General features: G+C 47.0%; 1 protein-coding gene across 1 annotated transcript in view; it reads left to right on the top strand.

Moving 5' to 3' along the window:
• The window catches only part of SCARA3 (scavenger receptor class A member 3), a 77,599-nt gene that overhangs the window by 51,984 nt on the left and 6,897 nt on the right, over nt 1-18,718 (top strand). The window contains exon 4 of the mRNA XM_069728454.1: nt 13,503-14,546. Coding sequence (XP_069584555.1) covers nt 13,503-14,546 — 1,044 coding nt within the window. The remainder of the gene's footprint in view (nt 1-13,502; nt 14,547-18,718) is intronic.

Here is an 18,718-nt window from a genome sequence, read left to right as displayed (position 1 = left end):
ATCCAATAAATACTGACCTCAGACCACACCCCCTAAATACAGACCCCACACCACATCCAATAAATACTGACCTCAGACCACACCCCCTAAATACAGACCCCACATCACATCCAATAAATACTGACCTCAGACCACACCCCCTAAATACAGACCCCACACCACATCCAATAAATACTGACCTCAGACCACACCTCCTAAATACAGACCCCACATCACATCCAATAAATACTGACCTCAGACCACACCCCCTAAATACAGACCCCACACCACATCCAATAAATACTGACCTCAGACCACACCCCCTAAATACAGACCCCACATCACATCCAATAAATACTGACCTCAGACCACACCTCCTAAATACAGACCCCACATCACATCCAATAAATACAGACCTCAGACCACACCCCCTAAATACAGACCCCACATCACGTCCAATAAATACTGACCTCAGACCACACCCCCTAAATACAGACCCCACATCACATCCAATAAATACTGACCTCAGACCACACCCCCTAAATACAGACCCCACATCACATCCAATAAATACTGACCTCAGACCACACCCCCTAAATACAGACCCCACACCACATCCAATAAATACTGACCTCAGACCACACCCCCTAAATACAGACCCCACACCACATCCAATAAATACTGACCTCAGACCACACCCCCTAAATACAGACTCCACACCACGTCCAATAAATACTGACCTCAGACCACACCCCCTAAATACAGACCCCACACCACATCCAATAAATACTGACCTCAGACCACACCTCCTAAATACAGACTCCACACCACGTCCAATAAATACTGACCTCAGACCACACCCCCTAAATACAGACCCCACACCACATCCAATAAATACTGACCTCAGACCACACCCCCTAAATACAGACCCCACATCACATCCAATAAATACTGACCTCAGACCACACCCCCTAAGTACAGACCCCACACCACATCCAATAAATACTGACCTCAGACCACACCCCTAAATACAGACCCCACATCACGTCCAATAAATACTGACCTCAGACCACACCCCCTAAATACAGACCCCACACCACGTCCAATAAATACTGACCTCAGACCACACCCCCTAAATACAGACCCCACATCACATCCAATAAATACTGACCTCAGACCACACTCCCTAAATACAGACCCCACATCACGTCCAATAAATACTGACCTCAGACCATACCCCCTAAGTACAGACCCCACACCACATCCAATAAATACTGACCTCAGACCACACCTCCTAAATACAGACTCCACACCACGTCCAATAAATACTGACCTCAGACCACACCCCCTAAATACAGACCCCACACCACATCCAATAAATACTGACCTCAGACCATACCCCCTAAGTACAGACCCCACACCACATCCAATAAATACTGACCTCAGACCACACCCCTAAATACAGACCCCACATCACGTCCAATAAATACTGACCTCAGACCACACCCCCTAAATACAGACCCCACATCACATCCAATAAATACTGACCTCAGACCACACCCCCTAAATACAGACCCCACATCACGTCCAATAAATACTGACCTCAGACCACACCCCCTAAATACAGACCCCACATCACATCCAATAAATACTGACCTCAGACCACACTCCCTAAATACAGACCCCACATCACATCCAATAAATACTGACCTCAGACCACACCCCCTAAATACAGACCCCACATCACATCCAATAAATACTGACCTCAGACCACACTCCCTAAATACAGACCCCACATCACGTCCAATAAATACTGACCTCAGACCACACCCCCTAAATACAGACCCCACATCACATCCAATAAATACTGACCTCAGACCACACTCCCTAAATACAGACCCCACATCACGTCCAATAAATACTGACCTCAGACCACACCCCCTAAATACAGACCCCACACCACATCCAATAAATACTGACCTCAGACCACACCTCCTAAATACAGACTCCACACCACGTCCAATAAATACTGACCTCAGACCACACCCCCTAAATACAGACCCCACACCACATCCAATAAATACTGACCTCAGACCATACCCCCTAAGTACAGACCCCACACCACATCCAATAAATACTGACCTCAGACCACACCCCTAAATACAGACCCCACATCACGTCCAATAAATACTGACCTCAGACCACACCCCCTAAATACAGACCCCACATCACATCCAATAAATACTGACCTCAGACCACACCCCCTAAATACAGACCCCACATCACGTCCAATAAATACTGACCTCAGACCACACCCCCTAAATACAGACCCCACATCACATCCAATAAATACTGACCTCAGACCACACTCCCTAAATACAGACCCCACATCACATCCAATAAATACTGACCTCAGACCACACCCCCTAAATACAGACCCCACACCACATCCAATAAATACTGACCTCAGACCACACCCCCTAAATACAGACCCCACATCACATCCAATAAATACTGACCTCAGACCACACCCCCTAAATACAGAGCCCACACCACGTCCAATAAATACTGACCTCAGACCACACCCCCTAAATACAGACCCCACATCACATCCAATAAATACTGACCTCAGACCACACCCCCTAAATACAGACCCCACATCACATCCAATAAATACTGACCTCAGACCACACCCCCTAAATACAGACCCCACATCACATCCAATAAATACAGACCTCAGACCACACCCCCTAAATACAGACCCCACATCACGTCCAATAAATACTGACCTCAGACCACACCCCCTAAATACAGACCCCACACCACATCCAATAAATACTGACCTCAGACCACACCCCCTAAATACAGACCCCACATCACATCCAATAAATACTGACCTCAGACCACACCCCCTAAATACAGACCCCACATCACATCCAATAAATACTGACCTCAGACCACACCCCCTAAATACAGACTCCACATCACATCCAATAAATACTGACCTCAGACCACACCCCCTAAATACAGACCCCACACCACATCCAATAAATACTGACCTCAGACCACACCCCCTAAATACAGACCCCACACCACATCCAATAAATACTGACCTCAGACCACACCTCCTAAATACAGACTCCACACCACGTCCAATAAATACTGACCTCAGACCACACCCCCTAAATACAGACCCCACACCACATCCAATAAATACTGACCTCAGACCACACCCCCTAAATACAGACCCCACACCACATCCAATAAATACTGACCTCAGACCACACCTCCTAAATACAGACTCCACATCACATCCAATAAATACTGACCTCAGACCACACCCCCTAAATACAGAGCCCACACTACGTCCAATAAATACTGACCTCAGACCACACCCCCTAAATACAGACCCCACATCACATCCAATAAATACTGACCTCAGACCACACCCCCTAAATACAGACCCCACATCACATCCAATAAATACAGACCTCAGACCACACCCCCTAAATACAGACCCCACATCACGTCCAATAAATACTGACCTCAGACCACACCCCCTAAATACAGACCCCACACCACATCCAATAAATACTGACCTCAGACCACACCCCCTAAATACAGACCACACAACACCTCCAATAAATACTGACCTCAGACCACTCCCCCTAAATACAGACCCCACATCACATCCAATAAATACTGACCTCAGACCACACCCCCTAAATACAGACCCCACATCACATCCAATAAATACTGACCTCAGACCACACCCCCTAAATACAGACCCCACATCACATCCAATAAATACTGACCTCAGACCACACCCCCAAAATACAGACCCCACACCACATCCAATAAATACTGACCTCAGACCACACCTCCTAAATACAGACCCCACATCACATCCAATAAATACTGACCTCAGACCACACCCCCTAAATACAGACCCCACACCACATCCAATAAATACTGACCTCAGACCACACTCCCTAAATACAGACCCCACATCACATCCAATAAATACTGACCTCAGACCACACCCCCTAAATACAGACCACACAACACCTCCAATAAATACTGACCTCAGACCACACCCCCTAAATACAGACCCCACATCACATCCAATAAATACTGACCTCAGACCACACCCCCTAAATACAGACCCCACATCACATCCAATAAATACTGACCTCAGACCACACCCCCAAAATACAGACCCCACACCACATCCAATAAATACTGACCTCAGACCACACCTCCTAAATACAGACCCCACATCACATCCAATAAATACTGACCTCAGACCACACCCCCTAAATACAGACCCCACACCACATCCAATAAATACTGACCTCAGACCACACCTCCTAAATACAGACCCCACATCACATCCAATAAATACTGACCTCAGACCACACCTCCTAAATACAGACCCCACACCACATCCAATAAATACTGACCTCAGACCACACCCCCAAAATACAGACCCCACACCACGTCCAATAAATACTGACCTCAGACCACACCCCCTAAATACAGACCCCACACCACATCCAATAAATACTGACCTCAGACCACACCCCCTAAATACAGACCCCACATCACATCCAATAAATACTGACCTCAGACCACACCCCCTAAATACAGACCCCACATCACATCCAATAAATACAGACCTCAGACCACACCCCCTAAATACAGACCCCACATCACGTCCAATAAATACTGACCTCAGACCACACCCCCTAAATACAGACCCCACATCACATCCAATAAATACTGACCTCAGACCACACCCCCTAAATACAGACCCCACATCACATCCAATAAATACTGACCTCAGACCACACCCCCTAAATACAGACCCCACATCACATCCAATAAATACTGACCTCAGACCACACCCCTAAATACAGACCCCACACCACATCCAATAAATACTGACCTCAGACCACACCCCCTAAATACAGACCCCACACCACATCCAATAAATACTGACCTCAGACCACACCCCCTAAATACAGACCCCACACCACATCCAATAAATACTGACCTCAGACCACACCCCCTAAATACAGACTCCACACCACGTCCAATAAATACTGACCTCAGACCACACCCCCTAAATACAGACCCCACACCACATCCAATAAATACTGACCTCAGACCATACCCCCTAAATACAGACTCCACACCACATCCAATAAATACTGACCTCAGACCACACCTCCTAAATACAGACTCCACACCACGTCCAATAAATACTGACCTCAGACCACACCCCCTAAATACAGACCCCACATCACATCCAATAAATACTGACCTCAGACCACACCCCCTAAGTACAGACTCCACACCACATCCAATAAATACTGACCTCAGACCACACCCCCTAAATACAGACCCCACATCACATCCAATAAATACTGACCTCAGACCACACCTCCTAAATACAGACCCCACACCACATCCAATAAATACTGACCTCAGACCACACCTCCTAAATACAGACTCCACACCACATCCAATAAATACTGACCTCAGACCACACCTCCTAAATACAGACTCCACACCACATCCAATAAATACTGACCTCAGACCACACCCCTAAATACAGACCCCACATCACGTCCAATAAATACTGACCTCAGACCACACCCCCTAAATACAGACCCCACACCACGTCCAATAAATACTGACCTCAGACCACACCCCCTAAATACAGACCCCACATCACATCCAATAAATACTGACCTCAGACCACACTCCCTAAATACAGACCCCACATCACGTCCAATAAATACTGACCTCAGACCACACCTCCTAAATACAGACTCCACACCACGTCCAATAAATACTGACCTCAGACCACACCCCCTAAATACAGACCCCACACCACATCCAATAAATACTGACCTCAGACCACACCCCCTAAGTACAGACCCCACACCACGTCCAATAAATACTGACCTCAGACCACACCCCCTAAGTACAGACCCCACACCACATCCAATAAATACTGACCTCAGACCACACCCCTAAATACAGACCCCACATCACGTCCAATAAATACTGACCTCAGACCACACCCCCTAAATACAGACCCCACATCACATCCAATAAATACTGACCTCAGACCACACCCCCTAAATACAGACCCCACATCACGTCCAATAAATACTGACCTCAGACCACACCCCCAAAATACAGACCCCACATCACATCCAATAAATACTGACCTCAGACCACACTCCCTAAATACAGACCCCACATCACATCCAATAAATACTGACCTCAGACCACACCCCCTAAATACAGACCCCACATCACATCCAATAAATACTGACCTCAGACCACACTCCCTAAATACAGACCCCACATCACATCCAATAAATACTGACCTCAGACCACACCCCCTAAATACAGACCCCACACCACATCCAATAAATACTGACCTCAGACCACACTCCCTAAATACAGACCCCACATCACATCCAATAAATACTGACCTCAGACCACACCCCCTAAATACAGACCCCACACCACATCCAATAAATACTGACCTCAGACCACACCTCCTAAATACAGACCCCACATCACGTCCAATAAATACTGACCTCAGACCACACCCCCAAAATACAGACCCCACATCACATCCAATAAATACTGACCTCAGACCACACTCCCTAAATACAGACCCCACATCACATCCAATAAATACTGACCTCAGACCACACCCCCTAAATACAGACCCCACATCACATCCAATAAATACTGACCTCAGACCACACCCCCTAAATACAGACCCCACATCACATCCAATAAATACTGACCTCAGACCACACCCCCTAAATACAGACCCCACACCACATCCAATAAATACTGACTTCAGACCACACCCCTAAATACAGACCCCACATCACATCCAATAAATACTGACCTCAGACCACACCCCCTAAATACAGACCCCACATCACATCCAATAAATACTGACCTCAGACCACACCCCCTAAATACAGACCCCACATCACGTCCAATAAATACTGACCTCAGACCACACCCCCAAAATACAGACCCCACATCACATCCAATAAATACTGACCTCAGACCACACCCCCTAAATACAGACCCCACACCACATCCAATAAATACTGACCTCAGACCACACCCCCTAAATACAGACCCCACATCACATCCAATAAATACTGACCTCAGACCACACCCCCTAAATACAGACCCCACATCACATCCAATAAATACTGACCTCAGACCACACCCCCTAAATACAGACCCCACACCACGTCCAATAAATACTGACCTCAGACCACACCCCCTAAATACAGACCCCACATCACATCCAATAAATACTGACCTCAGACCACACCCCCTAAATACAGACCCCACATCACATCCAATAAATACTGACGTCAGACCACACCCCCTAAATACAGACCCCACACCACGTCCAATAAATACTGACCTCAGACCACACCCCCTAAATACAGACCCCACATCACATCCAATAAATACTGACCTCAGACCACACCCCCTAAATACAGACCCCACATCACATCCAATAAATACTGACCTCAGACCACACCCCCTAAGTACAGACCCCACATCACATCCAATAAATACTGACCTCAGACCACACCCCCTAAATACAGACCCCACATCACATCCAATAAATACTAACCTCAGACCACACCCCCTAAATACAGACCCCACTCCACGTCCAATAAATACTGACCTCAGACCACACTCCCTAAATACAGACCCCACATCACATCCAATAAATACTGACCTCAGACCACACCCCCTAAATACAGACCCCACACCACATCCAATAAATACTGACCTCAGACCACACCCCCTAAATACAGACCCCACATCACATCCAATAAATACTAACCTCAGACCACACCCCCTAAATACAGACCCCACATCACATCCAATAAATACTGACCTCAGACCACACTCCCTAAATACAGACCCCACATCACATCCAATAAATACTGACCTCAGACCACACCCCCTAAATACAGACCCCACATCACGTCCAATAAATACTGACCTCAGACCACACCCCCTAAATACAGACCCCACATCACATCCAATAAATACTGACCTCAGACCACACCCCCTAAATACAGACCCCACATCACATCCAATAAATACTGACCTCAGACCACACCCCCTAAATACAGACCCCACATCACATCCAATAAATACTGACCTCAGACCACACCCCCTAAATACAGACCCCACATCACATCCAATAAATACTGACCTCAGACCACACCCCCTAAGTACAGACCCCACATCACATCCAATAAATACTGACCTCAGACCACACCCCCTAAGTACAGACCCCACACCACGTCCAATAAATACTGACCTCAGACCACACTCCCTAAATACAGACCCCACACCACATCCAATAAATACTGACCTCAGACCACACCCCCTAAGTACAGACCCCACACCACGTCCAATAAATACTGACCTCAGACCACACCCCCTAAGTACAGACCCCACACCACATCCAATAAATACTGACCTCAGACCACACCCCCTAAATACAGACCCCACACCACATCCAATAAATACTGACCTCAGACCACACCCCCTAAATACAGACCCCACATCACATCCAATAAATACTGACCTCAGACCACACCCCCTAAATACAGACCCCACATCACATCCAATAAATACTGACCTCAGACCACACCCCCTAAGTACAGACCCCACATCACATCCAATAAATACTGACCTCAGACCACACCCCCTAAATACAGACCCCACATCACATCCAATAAATACTAACCTCAGACCACACCCCCTAAATACAGACCCCACACCACATCCAATAAATACTGACCTCAGACCACATCCCCTAAATACAGACCCCACATCACATCCAATAAATACTAACCTCAGACCACACCCCCTAAATACAGACTCCACACCATGTCCAATAAATACTGACCTCAGACCACACCCCCTAAATACAGACCCCACACCACATCCAATAAATACTGACCTCAGACCACACCCCCTAAATACAGACCCCACATCACATCCAATAAATACAGACTTCAGACCACACCCCTAAATACAGACCCCACATCACATCCAATAAATACTGACCTCAGACCACACCCCCTAAATACAGACCCCACATCACATCCAATAAATACTAACCTCAGACCACACCCCCTAAATACAGACCCCACATCACATCCAATAAATACTAACCTCAGACCACACCCCCTAAATACAGACCCCACATCACATCCAATAAATACTAACCTCAGACCACACCCCCTAAATACAGACCCCACACCACATCCAATAAATACTGACCTCAGACCATACCCCCTAAATACAGACCCCACACCACATCCAATAAATACTGACCTCAGACCACACCCCCTAAATACAGACCCCACATCACATCCAATAAATACTAACCTCAGACCACATCCCCTAAATACAGACCCCACATCACATCCAATAAATACTGACCTCAGACCACACCCCCTAAATACAGACCCCACATCACATCCAATAAATACTGACCTCAGACCACACCCCCTAAGTACAGAACCCACACCACGTCCAATAAATACTGACCTCAGACCACACCTCCTAAATACAGACCCACACCACATCCAATAAATACTGACCTCAGACCACACCCCCTAAATACAGACCCACACCACATCCAATAAATACTGACCTCAGACCACACCCCCTAAGTACAGACCCCACACCACGTCCAATAAATACTGACCTCAGACCACACCCCCTAAATACAGACCCCACATCACATCCAATAAATACTGACCTCAGACCACACCCCCTAAGTACAGAACCCACACCACGTCCAATAAATACTAACCTCAGACCACATCCCCTAAATACAGACCCCACATCACATCCAATAAATACTGACCTCAGACCACACCCCCTAAATACAGACCCCACACCACATCCAATAAATACTGACCTCAGACCACACCCCCTAAGTACAGACCCCACACCACGTCCAATAAATACTGACCTCAGACCACACCCCCTAAATACAGACCCCACACCACATCCAATAAATACTGACCTCAGACCACACCCCCTAAATACAGACCCCACACCACATCCAATAAATACTGACCTCAGACCACACCCCCTAAATACAGACCCCACACCACATCCAATAAATACTGACCTCAGACCACACCCCCTAAATACAGACCCACACCACATCCAATAAATACTGACCTCAGACCACACCCCCTAAATACAGACCCCACACCACATCCAATAAATACTGACCTCAGATCACACCCCCTAAATACAGACCCCACATCACATCCAATAAATACTGACCTCAGACCACACCCCCTAAATACAGACCCCACACCACATCCAATAAATACTGACCTCAGACCACATCCCCTAAATACAGACCCCACATCACATCCAATAAATACTAACCTCAGACCACACCCCCTAAATACAGACCCCACATCACATCCAATAAATACTGACCTCAGACCACACCCCCTAAATACAGACCCCACACCACATCCAATAAATACTGACCTCAGACCACACCCCCTAAATACAGACCCCACATCACATCCAATAAATACTGACCTCAGACCACACCCCCTAAATACAGACCCCACACCACATCCAATAAATACTAACCTCAGACCACATCCCCTAAATACAGACCCCACATCACATCCAATAAATACTGACCTCAGACCACACCCCCTAAATACAGACCCCACACCACATCCAATAAATACTGACCTCAGACCACACCCCCTAAATACAGACCCCACACCACATCCAATAAATACTAACCTCAGACCACACCCCCTAAATACAGACCCCACACCACATCCAATAAATACTGACCTCAGACCACACCCCCTAAATACAGACCCCACACCACATCCAATAAATACTGACCTCAGACCACACCCCCTAAATACAGACCCACACCACATCCAATAAATACTGACCTCAGACCACACCCCCTAAATACAGACCCCACACCACATCCAATAAATACTGACCTCAGATCACACCCCCTAAATACAGACCCCACATCACATCCAATAAATACTGACCTCAGACCACACCCCCTAAATACAGACCCCACACCACATCCAATAAATACTGACCTCAGACCACACCCCCTAAATACAGACCCCACACCACATCCAATAAATACTAACCTCAGACCACACCCCCTAAATACAGACCCCACACCACATCCAATAAATACTGACCTCAGACCACACCCCCTAAATACAGACCCACACCACATCCAATAAATACTGACCTCAGACCACACCCCTAAATACAGACCCCACATCACATCCAATAAATACTAACCTCAGACCACACCCCCTAAATACAGACCCCACACCACATCCAATAAATACTGACCTCAGACCATACCCCCTAAATACAGACCCCACACCACATCCAATAAATACTGACCTCAGACCACACCCCTAAATACAGACCCCACATCACATCCAATAAATACTAACCTCAGACCACACCCCCTAAATACAGACCCCACACCACATCCAATAAATACTGACCTCAGACCACACCCCCTAAATACAGACCCCACACCACATCCAATAAATACTGACCTCAGACCACACCCCCTAAATACAGACCCCACACCACATCCAATAAATACTGACCTCAGACCACACCCCCTAAATACAGACCCCACACCACATCCAATAAATACTGACCTCAGACCACACCCCCTAAATACAGACCCCACACCACATCCAATAAATACTGACCTCAGACCACATCCCCTAAATACAGACCCCACATCACATCCAATAAATACTGACCTCAGACCATACCCCCTAAATACAGACCCCACACCACATCCAATAAATACTGACCTCAGACCACACCCCCTAAATACAGACCCCACATCACATCCAATAAATACTGACCTCAGACCACACCCCCTAAGTACAGACCCCACACCACGTCCAATAAATACTGACCTCAGACCACACCCCCTAAATACAGACCCCACACCACATCCAATAAATACTGACCTCAGACCACACCCCCTAAGTACAGACCCCACACCACGTCCAATAAATACTGACCTCAGACCACACCCCCTAAATACAGACCCCACACCATGTCCAATACATACTAACCTCAGACCACACCCCCTAAATACAGACCCCACACCACATCCAATAAATACTGACCTCAGACCACACCCCCTAAATACAGACCCCACATCACATCCAATAAATACTGACCTCAGACCACACCCCCTAAATACAGACCCCACACCACATCCAATAAATACTGACCTCAGACCACACCCCCCAAATACAGACCCCCATACCATGTCCAATAAATACTGACCTAAGACCACACCCCCTAAATACAGACCCCACACCACGTCCAATAAATACTGACCTCAGACCACACCCCCCAAATACAGACCCCCATACCATGTCCAATAAATACTGACCTAAGACCACACCCCCTAAATACAGACCCCACACCACATCCAATAAATACTGACCTCAGACCACACCCCCTAAGTACAGACCCCACACCACATCCAATAAATACTGACCTCAGACCACACCCCCGAAATACAGACCCCACACCACGTCCAATAAATACTGACCTCAGACCACACCCCCTAAATACAGACCCCACACCACATCCAATAAATACTGACCTCAGACCACACCCCCCAAATACAGACCCCCATACCATGTCCAATAAATACTGACCTAAGACCACACCCCCTAAATACAGACCCCACACCACGTCCAATAAATACTGACCTCAGACCACACCCCCTAAGTACAGACCCCACACCACATCCAATAAATACTGACCTCAGACCACACCCCCTAAATACAGACCCCACACCACGTCCAATAAATACTGACCTCAGACCACACCCCCTAAGTACAGACCCCACACCACATCCAATAAATACTGACCTCAGACCACACCCCCGAAATACAGACCCCACACCACGTCCAATAAATACTGACCTCAGACCACACCCGAAACAAAACACCCTAAATACAGGCCCAAAATCAAACCTCCTAAAGACAGACCCCAGAAAAAAACCCTAAATACTGACCTCAGAGAAAACTCTTTAAAAACAGACCCTAGACTAAACCCCCTGCGGACTCTTAAATAAAATAAAACCCAAGATCAAGTCCCCTAAAACAGACTTCAGAATCTTTTTAATGTAGCCACAGACTACACCTCTTTATCACAAACCTGGACCAGACGTTCTTGGTAAAGACTCCAGATGAGAATCCCTTTAATTCAGACAGAGTCAATACTAGACCATCCCACAGATGCTAATGAGGCTGGAAAAATCATGTTAGGAGATATTAATTGGTCATACTTGGGCAATTAACTGGGTCCTTTAATAGCAGCAAATTTTGAAAATGATGTTTTTGGGTCATTAGATCTGAAATCGGTTGGAAACTGCTCCTTCTGCCATGACGCCACCTACTTGGGACAAGAGATCAGCAAACTTCAGGGAGAGCTGGCGGAGATCCAGAAGATGCTTTCGGCCCAGGAGACACAACTGGACAAGACGTCTGAGAATCATCAGCTGCTCGTAGCTGCCAACAGCAAAATGGACAACCAGATAGAGAGGGGCAACTTCTCCCTTCGACAGATCAATCAGACGTTGGGGCTTTTCTTGTCGCAGGTGAAAGGGTGGCAAGCTGCCGCAGCCGAGCTGGAGGCCTCAGTGAAAAATTTAGTCCAAGAGAGGTACGATATCACTGCCACAGTGCAACAGATAAATTTTACTGTCGGGCAAACCTCAGAGTGGATCCAGGTCATCCAGAGGAAGACCGATGAGGAAACCTTCACCTTACAAAAAATTGTCACCGACTGGCAAAATTATAGCAAAGTTTTCGGTGGATTTAAATCAACATCGGTCAAAACCATCGACCTGGTCCGAAATATTCAAAGCAGCATCACAGCCACGGCCCAACGAATTACCATGAACACGGAGGTCATGCACGATCTTGTCCTACAAGTCATGGGCCTTCAGCTACAGTTGGACAACATCACATCTTTCCTTGATGACCACGAGGAAAACATGCAAGACCTTCAGTATCATTCCAGGTACACCCAAAACAGGACTGTGGAGCGCTTCGAGAGCCTGGAAGGCCGGATGTTTTCCCATGAAACGGAAATTGGGACGATATTCACCAATATCAATGCTACGGACAACCACGTGCACAACATGTTGAAGTACCTGGACGACGTGCGGCTCTCCTGTACTCATGGCTTTAACTCTCACGCTGAGGAATTGTACTACCTCAACAAGTCCGTCAGCCTCATGCAAGGGGCCACCGATCTCCTGAGAGAGAGGTTCAGTCTGATGAATGCACGCCTGGATTTCGATGTTAGGAACCTTTCAATGATCATGGAAGAAATGAAACTGGTGGACGTTAAGCATGGGGAGATCCTCCAGGAAGTCACCATCGTGCAAGGTAAGATCAGGCAACGCTCTTATAAACAGTGCCAAGTCAGCAAGTATCCCAGATAGGGTATGAATGACAGTGCGCTCCCAAAAACAGTGCCTGTTAAAGATTGTCCCTGAAAACAGTGCTGATCAGATAATTCCCCCCGTAAATAGTTCCAGTCAGTGAGTACCCACAGATTTAGTTTCAAGGACAGGGTGCACCCATAAACAGTGCCAAAGAGCGTCTCTAAAAAAACAGTGCCAATCAGATAGTGCCCCCATAAATACTGCCAGTCAGTGAGTACCCCCAGATATAGTTTCAATGACAGTGCGCTCCCATAAACAGTGCCAGTAAAAGTGTGTCCCTGAAAACAGTGCTAATCAGAATGCCCCCATTAGCAGTGCCGGACAGAGAGTTCCTGTGCCGAGCAGAAAGTACCGCCATACTTGCTGGCAGTCAATATATCTGTATACAACCCCCTCCCGTTCACTTCATGGCTCTCTTCCTACAAGTCAACCTCAACAACACACAAGCGAGAGCTGCATATTCTCAGAATCTATGGGTGTCCTAGAACTAGGGCCTCACCGATCCGCAGCTTTATACGATTTGTTAGTTTAGTGGGAATGCCCCTTTAACATACAGATGTTGCACAGCTTGTTTTACAATTATTTTTGGATCTCTGTCCATAAACAGGATTTATGATGATTTCCAAAAGTTCTCAAGTTGCAGCACAAAGGAAACCATCAGTATCAGAGACTAGCGTGAGGAGCAGAGAGTGGAGGAACGTAAAAAGGGCCAGAGAGTGGAGGAACATAGAGAGGAGAGGAGAGTGGAGGAACATAGAGAGGGGAGGAGAGTGGAGGAACATAGAGAGGAGAATAGAATGGAGGAAGATAGAGAGGAGAGTGGAGGAACATAGAGAGGAGAGGAGAGTAAAGGAACATAGAGAGAAGAGAATGGAGGAAGATACAGAGGAGAGGAGAAGAGAATGGAGGAAGATAGAGAGGAGAGTGGAGGAACATAGAGAGAAGCAGAGAGTGGAGGAACATGGAGAGGAGAATGGAAGAAGATAGAGAGGAGAGGAAAGGAACATAGAGAGGAGAGTGGAGGAGCATAGAGAGGAGAGTGGAGGAACATAGAGAAGAGTTGAGAGTGGAGGAACATAGAGAGCAGAGTGGAGGAACATAGAGAGGAGAGGAGAGTGGAGGAACATAGAGAGGAGAATGGAGGAACATAGAGAGGAGAGTGTAGGAACATAGAGAGGAGAATGGTGGAACATAGAGAGGAGAGTGGAGGAACATGGAGAGGAGAAGGAGGAAGATAGAGAGGAGAGGAGAGTAAAGGAACATAGAGAGGAGAGGAGAATGGAGGAAGAGAGAGAGGAGAGTAAAGGAACATAGGAGAATGGAGGAATATAGAGAGGAGAGGAGAGTGGAGGAACATAGAGAGCAGAGGAGAATGGAGGAAGATAGAGAGGAGAGGAGAGTGGAGGAACATAGAGAGGAGCAAAGCATGGAGGAACATAGAGAGGAGAGGAGGGTGGAGGAACATAGAGAAAAGAGGAGAGTGGAGAATCATAGAGAGGAGAGGAGAGTGGAGGAACATAGAGAGGAGCAGAGCATGGAGGAACATAGAGAGGAGTTAAAAGTGGAGGAACATAGAGGAGAGTGGAGTATCATAGAATGGAGAGGACAGTGGAGGAACATAGAGAGGAGAGTGGAGGAGCATAGAGAGGAGAGTGGAGAATCATAGAGAGGAGAGGAGAGTGGAGGAACATAGACAGGAGCAGAGTATGGAGGAACATAGAGAGGAGTTAAAAGTGGAGGAACATAGAGAAGAGAGGAGAGTGGAGTATCATAGAATGGAGAGGGCAGTGGAGGAACATAGAGAGGGGAGTGGAGGAACATAGAGAGGAAAGTGGAGGAACATAGAGAGGAGAATGGAGGAAGATAGAGAGGAGAATAGAGGAACATACAGAGGAGAGAGTGGAGGAGCATAGAGAGGAGAGTGGAGGAACATAGAGAGGAGAGTGGAGGAGCATAGAGAGGATAGTGGAGGAACATACAGAGGAGAGGAGAGTGGAGGAACATAGAGAGGAGAGTGGAGGAACATAGAGAGGAGAGTGGAGGAACATACAGAAGAGAGGAGAGTGGAGGAACATAGAAAGGAGAGTGGAGGAACATAGAGAGGAGAAGAGAATGGAGGAAGATAGAGAGGAGAGTGGAGGAACATAGAGAGGAGAAGAGAATGGAGGAAGAAGGAGAGGAGAGTGGAGGAACATAGAGAGGAGAATAGAGGAAGATAGAGAGGAGAGTAGAGTAAAGGAACATAGAGAGGAGAAGAGAGTGGAGGAACATAGAGAGGAGCAGAACATGGAGGAACATAGAGAGGAGTTAAAAGTGGAGGAACATAGAGAAGAGAGGAGAGTGGAGTATCATAGAATGGAGAGGACAGTGGAGGAACATAGAGAGGAGAGTGGAGGAACATAGAGAGGAAAGTGGAGGAACATAGAGAGGAGAATGGAGGAAGATAGAGAGGAGAATAGAGGAAAATACAGAGGAGAGGAGAGTGGAGGAGCATCGAGAGGAGAGTGGAGGAACATAGAGAGGAGAGGAGAGTGGAGGAACATAGAGAGGAGAGTGGAGGAACATAGAGAGGAGAGTGGAGGAACATACAGAGGAGAGGAGAGTGGAGGAACATAGAAAGGAGAGTGGAGGAACATAGAGAGGAGAAGAGAATGGAGGAAGATAGAGAGGAGAGTGGAGGAACATAGAGAGGGGAAGAGAATGGAGGAAGAAGGAGAAGAGAGTGGAGGAACATAGAGAGGAGAATAGACGAAGATAGAGAGGAGAGTAGAGTAAAGGAACATAGAGCGGAGAAGAGAATGGAGGAAGATAGAGAGGAGAGTGGAGGAACATAGAGAGGAGAAGAGAATGGAGGAAGATAGAGAGGAGAGTGGAAGAACATAGAGAGGAGCAGAGACTGGAGGAACATAGAGAGGAGAATGGAGGAAGATAGAGAAAAGAGTAAAGGAACATAGAGAGGAGAATGGAGGAATATAGAGAGGAGAGTGGAGGAACATAGAGAGCAGAGGAGAATGGAGGAAGATAGAGAGGAGAGTGGAAGAACAAAGAGAGGAGCGGAGACTGGAGGAACATAGAGAGGAGAGGAGAGTGGAGGAACAAAGAGAAAAGAGGAGAGTGGAGAATCATAGAGAGGAGAGGAGAGTGGAGGGACGTAGAGAGGAGAATGGAGGAAGATAGAGAGGAGAGTAAAGGAACATAGAGAGGAGAATGGAGGAGCATCGAGAGGAGAGTGGAGGAACATAGAGAGGAGAGGAGAGTGGAGGAACATAGAGAGGAGAGTGGAGGAACATAGAGAGGAGAGTGGAGGAACATACAGAGGAGAGGAGAGTGGAGGAACATAGAAAGGAGAGTGGAGGAACATAGAGAGGAGAAGAGAATGGAGGAAGATAGAGAGGAGAGTGGAGGAACATAGAGAGGGGAAGAGAATGGAGGAAGAAGGAGAAGAGAGTGGAGGAACATAGAGAGGAGAATAGACGAAGATAGAGAGGAGAGTAGAGTAAAGGAACATAGAGCGGAGAAGAGAATGGAGGAAGATAGAGAGGAGAGTGGAGGAACATAGAGAGGAGAAGAGAATGGAGGAAGATAGAGAGGAGAGTGGAAGAACATAGAGAGGAGCAGAGACTGGAGGAACATAGAGAGGAGAATGGAGGAAGATAGAGAAAAGAGTAAAGGAACATAGAGAGGAGAATGGAGGAATATAGAGAGGAGAGTGGAGGAACATAGAGAGCAGAGGAGAATGGAGGAAGATAGAGAGGAGAGTGGAAGAACAAAGAGAGGAGCAGAGACTGGAGGAACATAGAGAGGAGAGGAGAGTGGAGGAACAAAGAGAAAAGAGGAGAGTGGAGAATCATACAGAGGAGAGGAGAGTGGAGGGACGTAGAGAGGAGAATGGAGGAAGATAGAGAGGAGAGTAAAGGAACATAGAGAGGAGAATGGAGGAAGATAGAAAGGAGAGTGGAGGAACATAGAGAGGATCAAAGTGTGGAGGAACAGAGAGGAGAGGAGAGTGGAGGAACATAGAGAAGAGAGGAGAGTGGAGTATCATAGAATGGAGAGGAGAGTGGAGGAACATAGAGAGGAGAGTGGAGGAACATGGAAAGGAAATTGGAGGAA

This window comes from Ranitomeya imitator, chromosome 5, assembly GCF_032444005.1.
Source record: "Ranitomeya imitator isolate aRanImi1 chromosome 5, aRanImi1.pri, whole genome shotgun sequence".
NCBI classification, from domain to species: Eukaryota; Metazoa; Chordata; class Amphibia; order Anura; family Dendrobatidae; genus Ranitomeya; species Ranitomeya imitator.
Note: the sequence above shows the minus strand (reverse complement) of the source record. Positions and strands in the feature narration are given on the sequence as shown.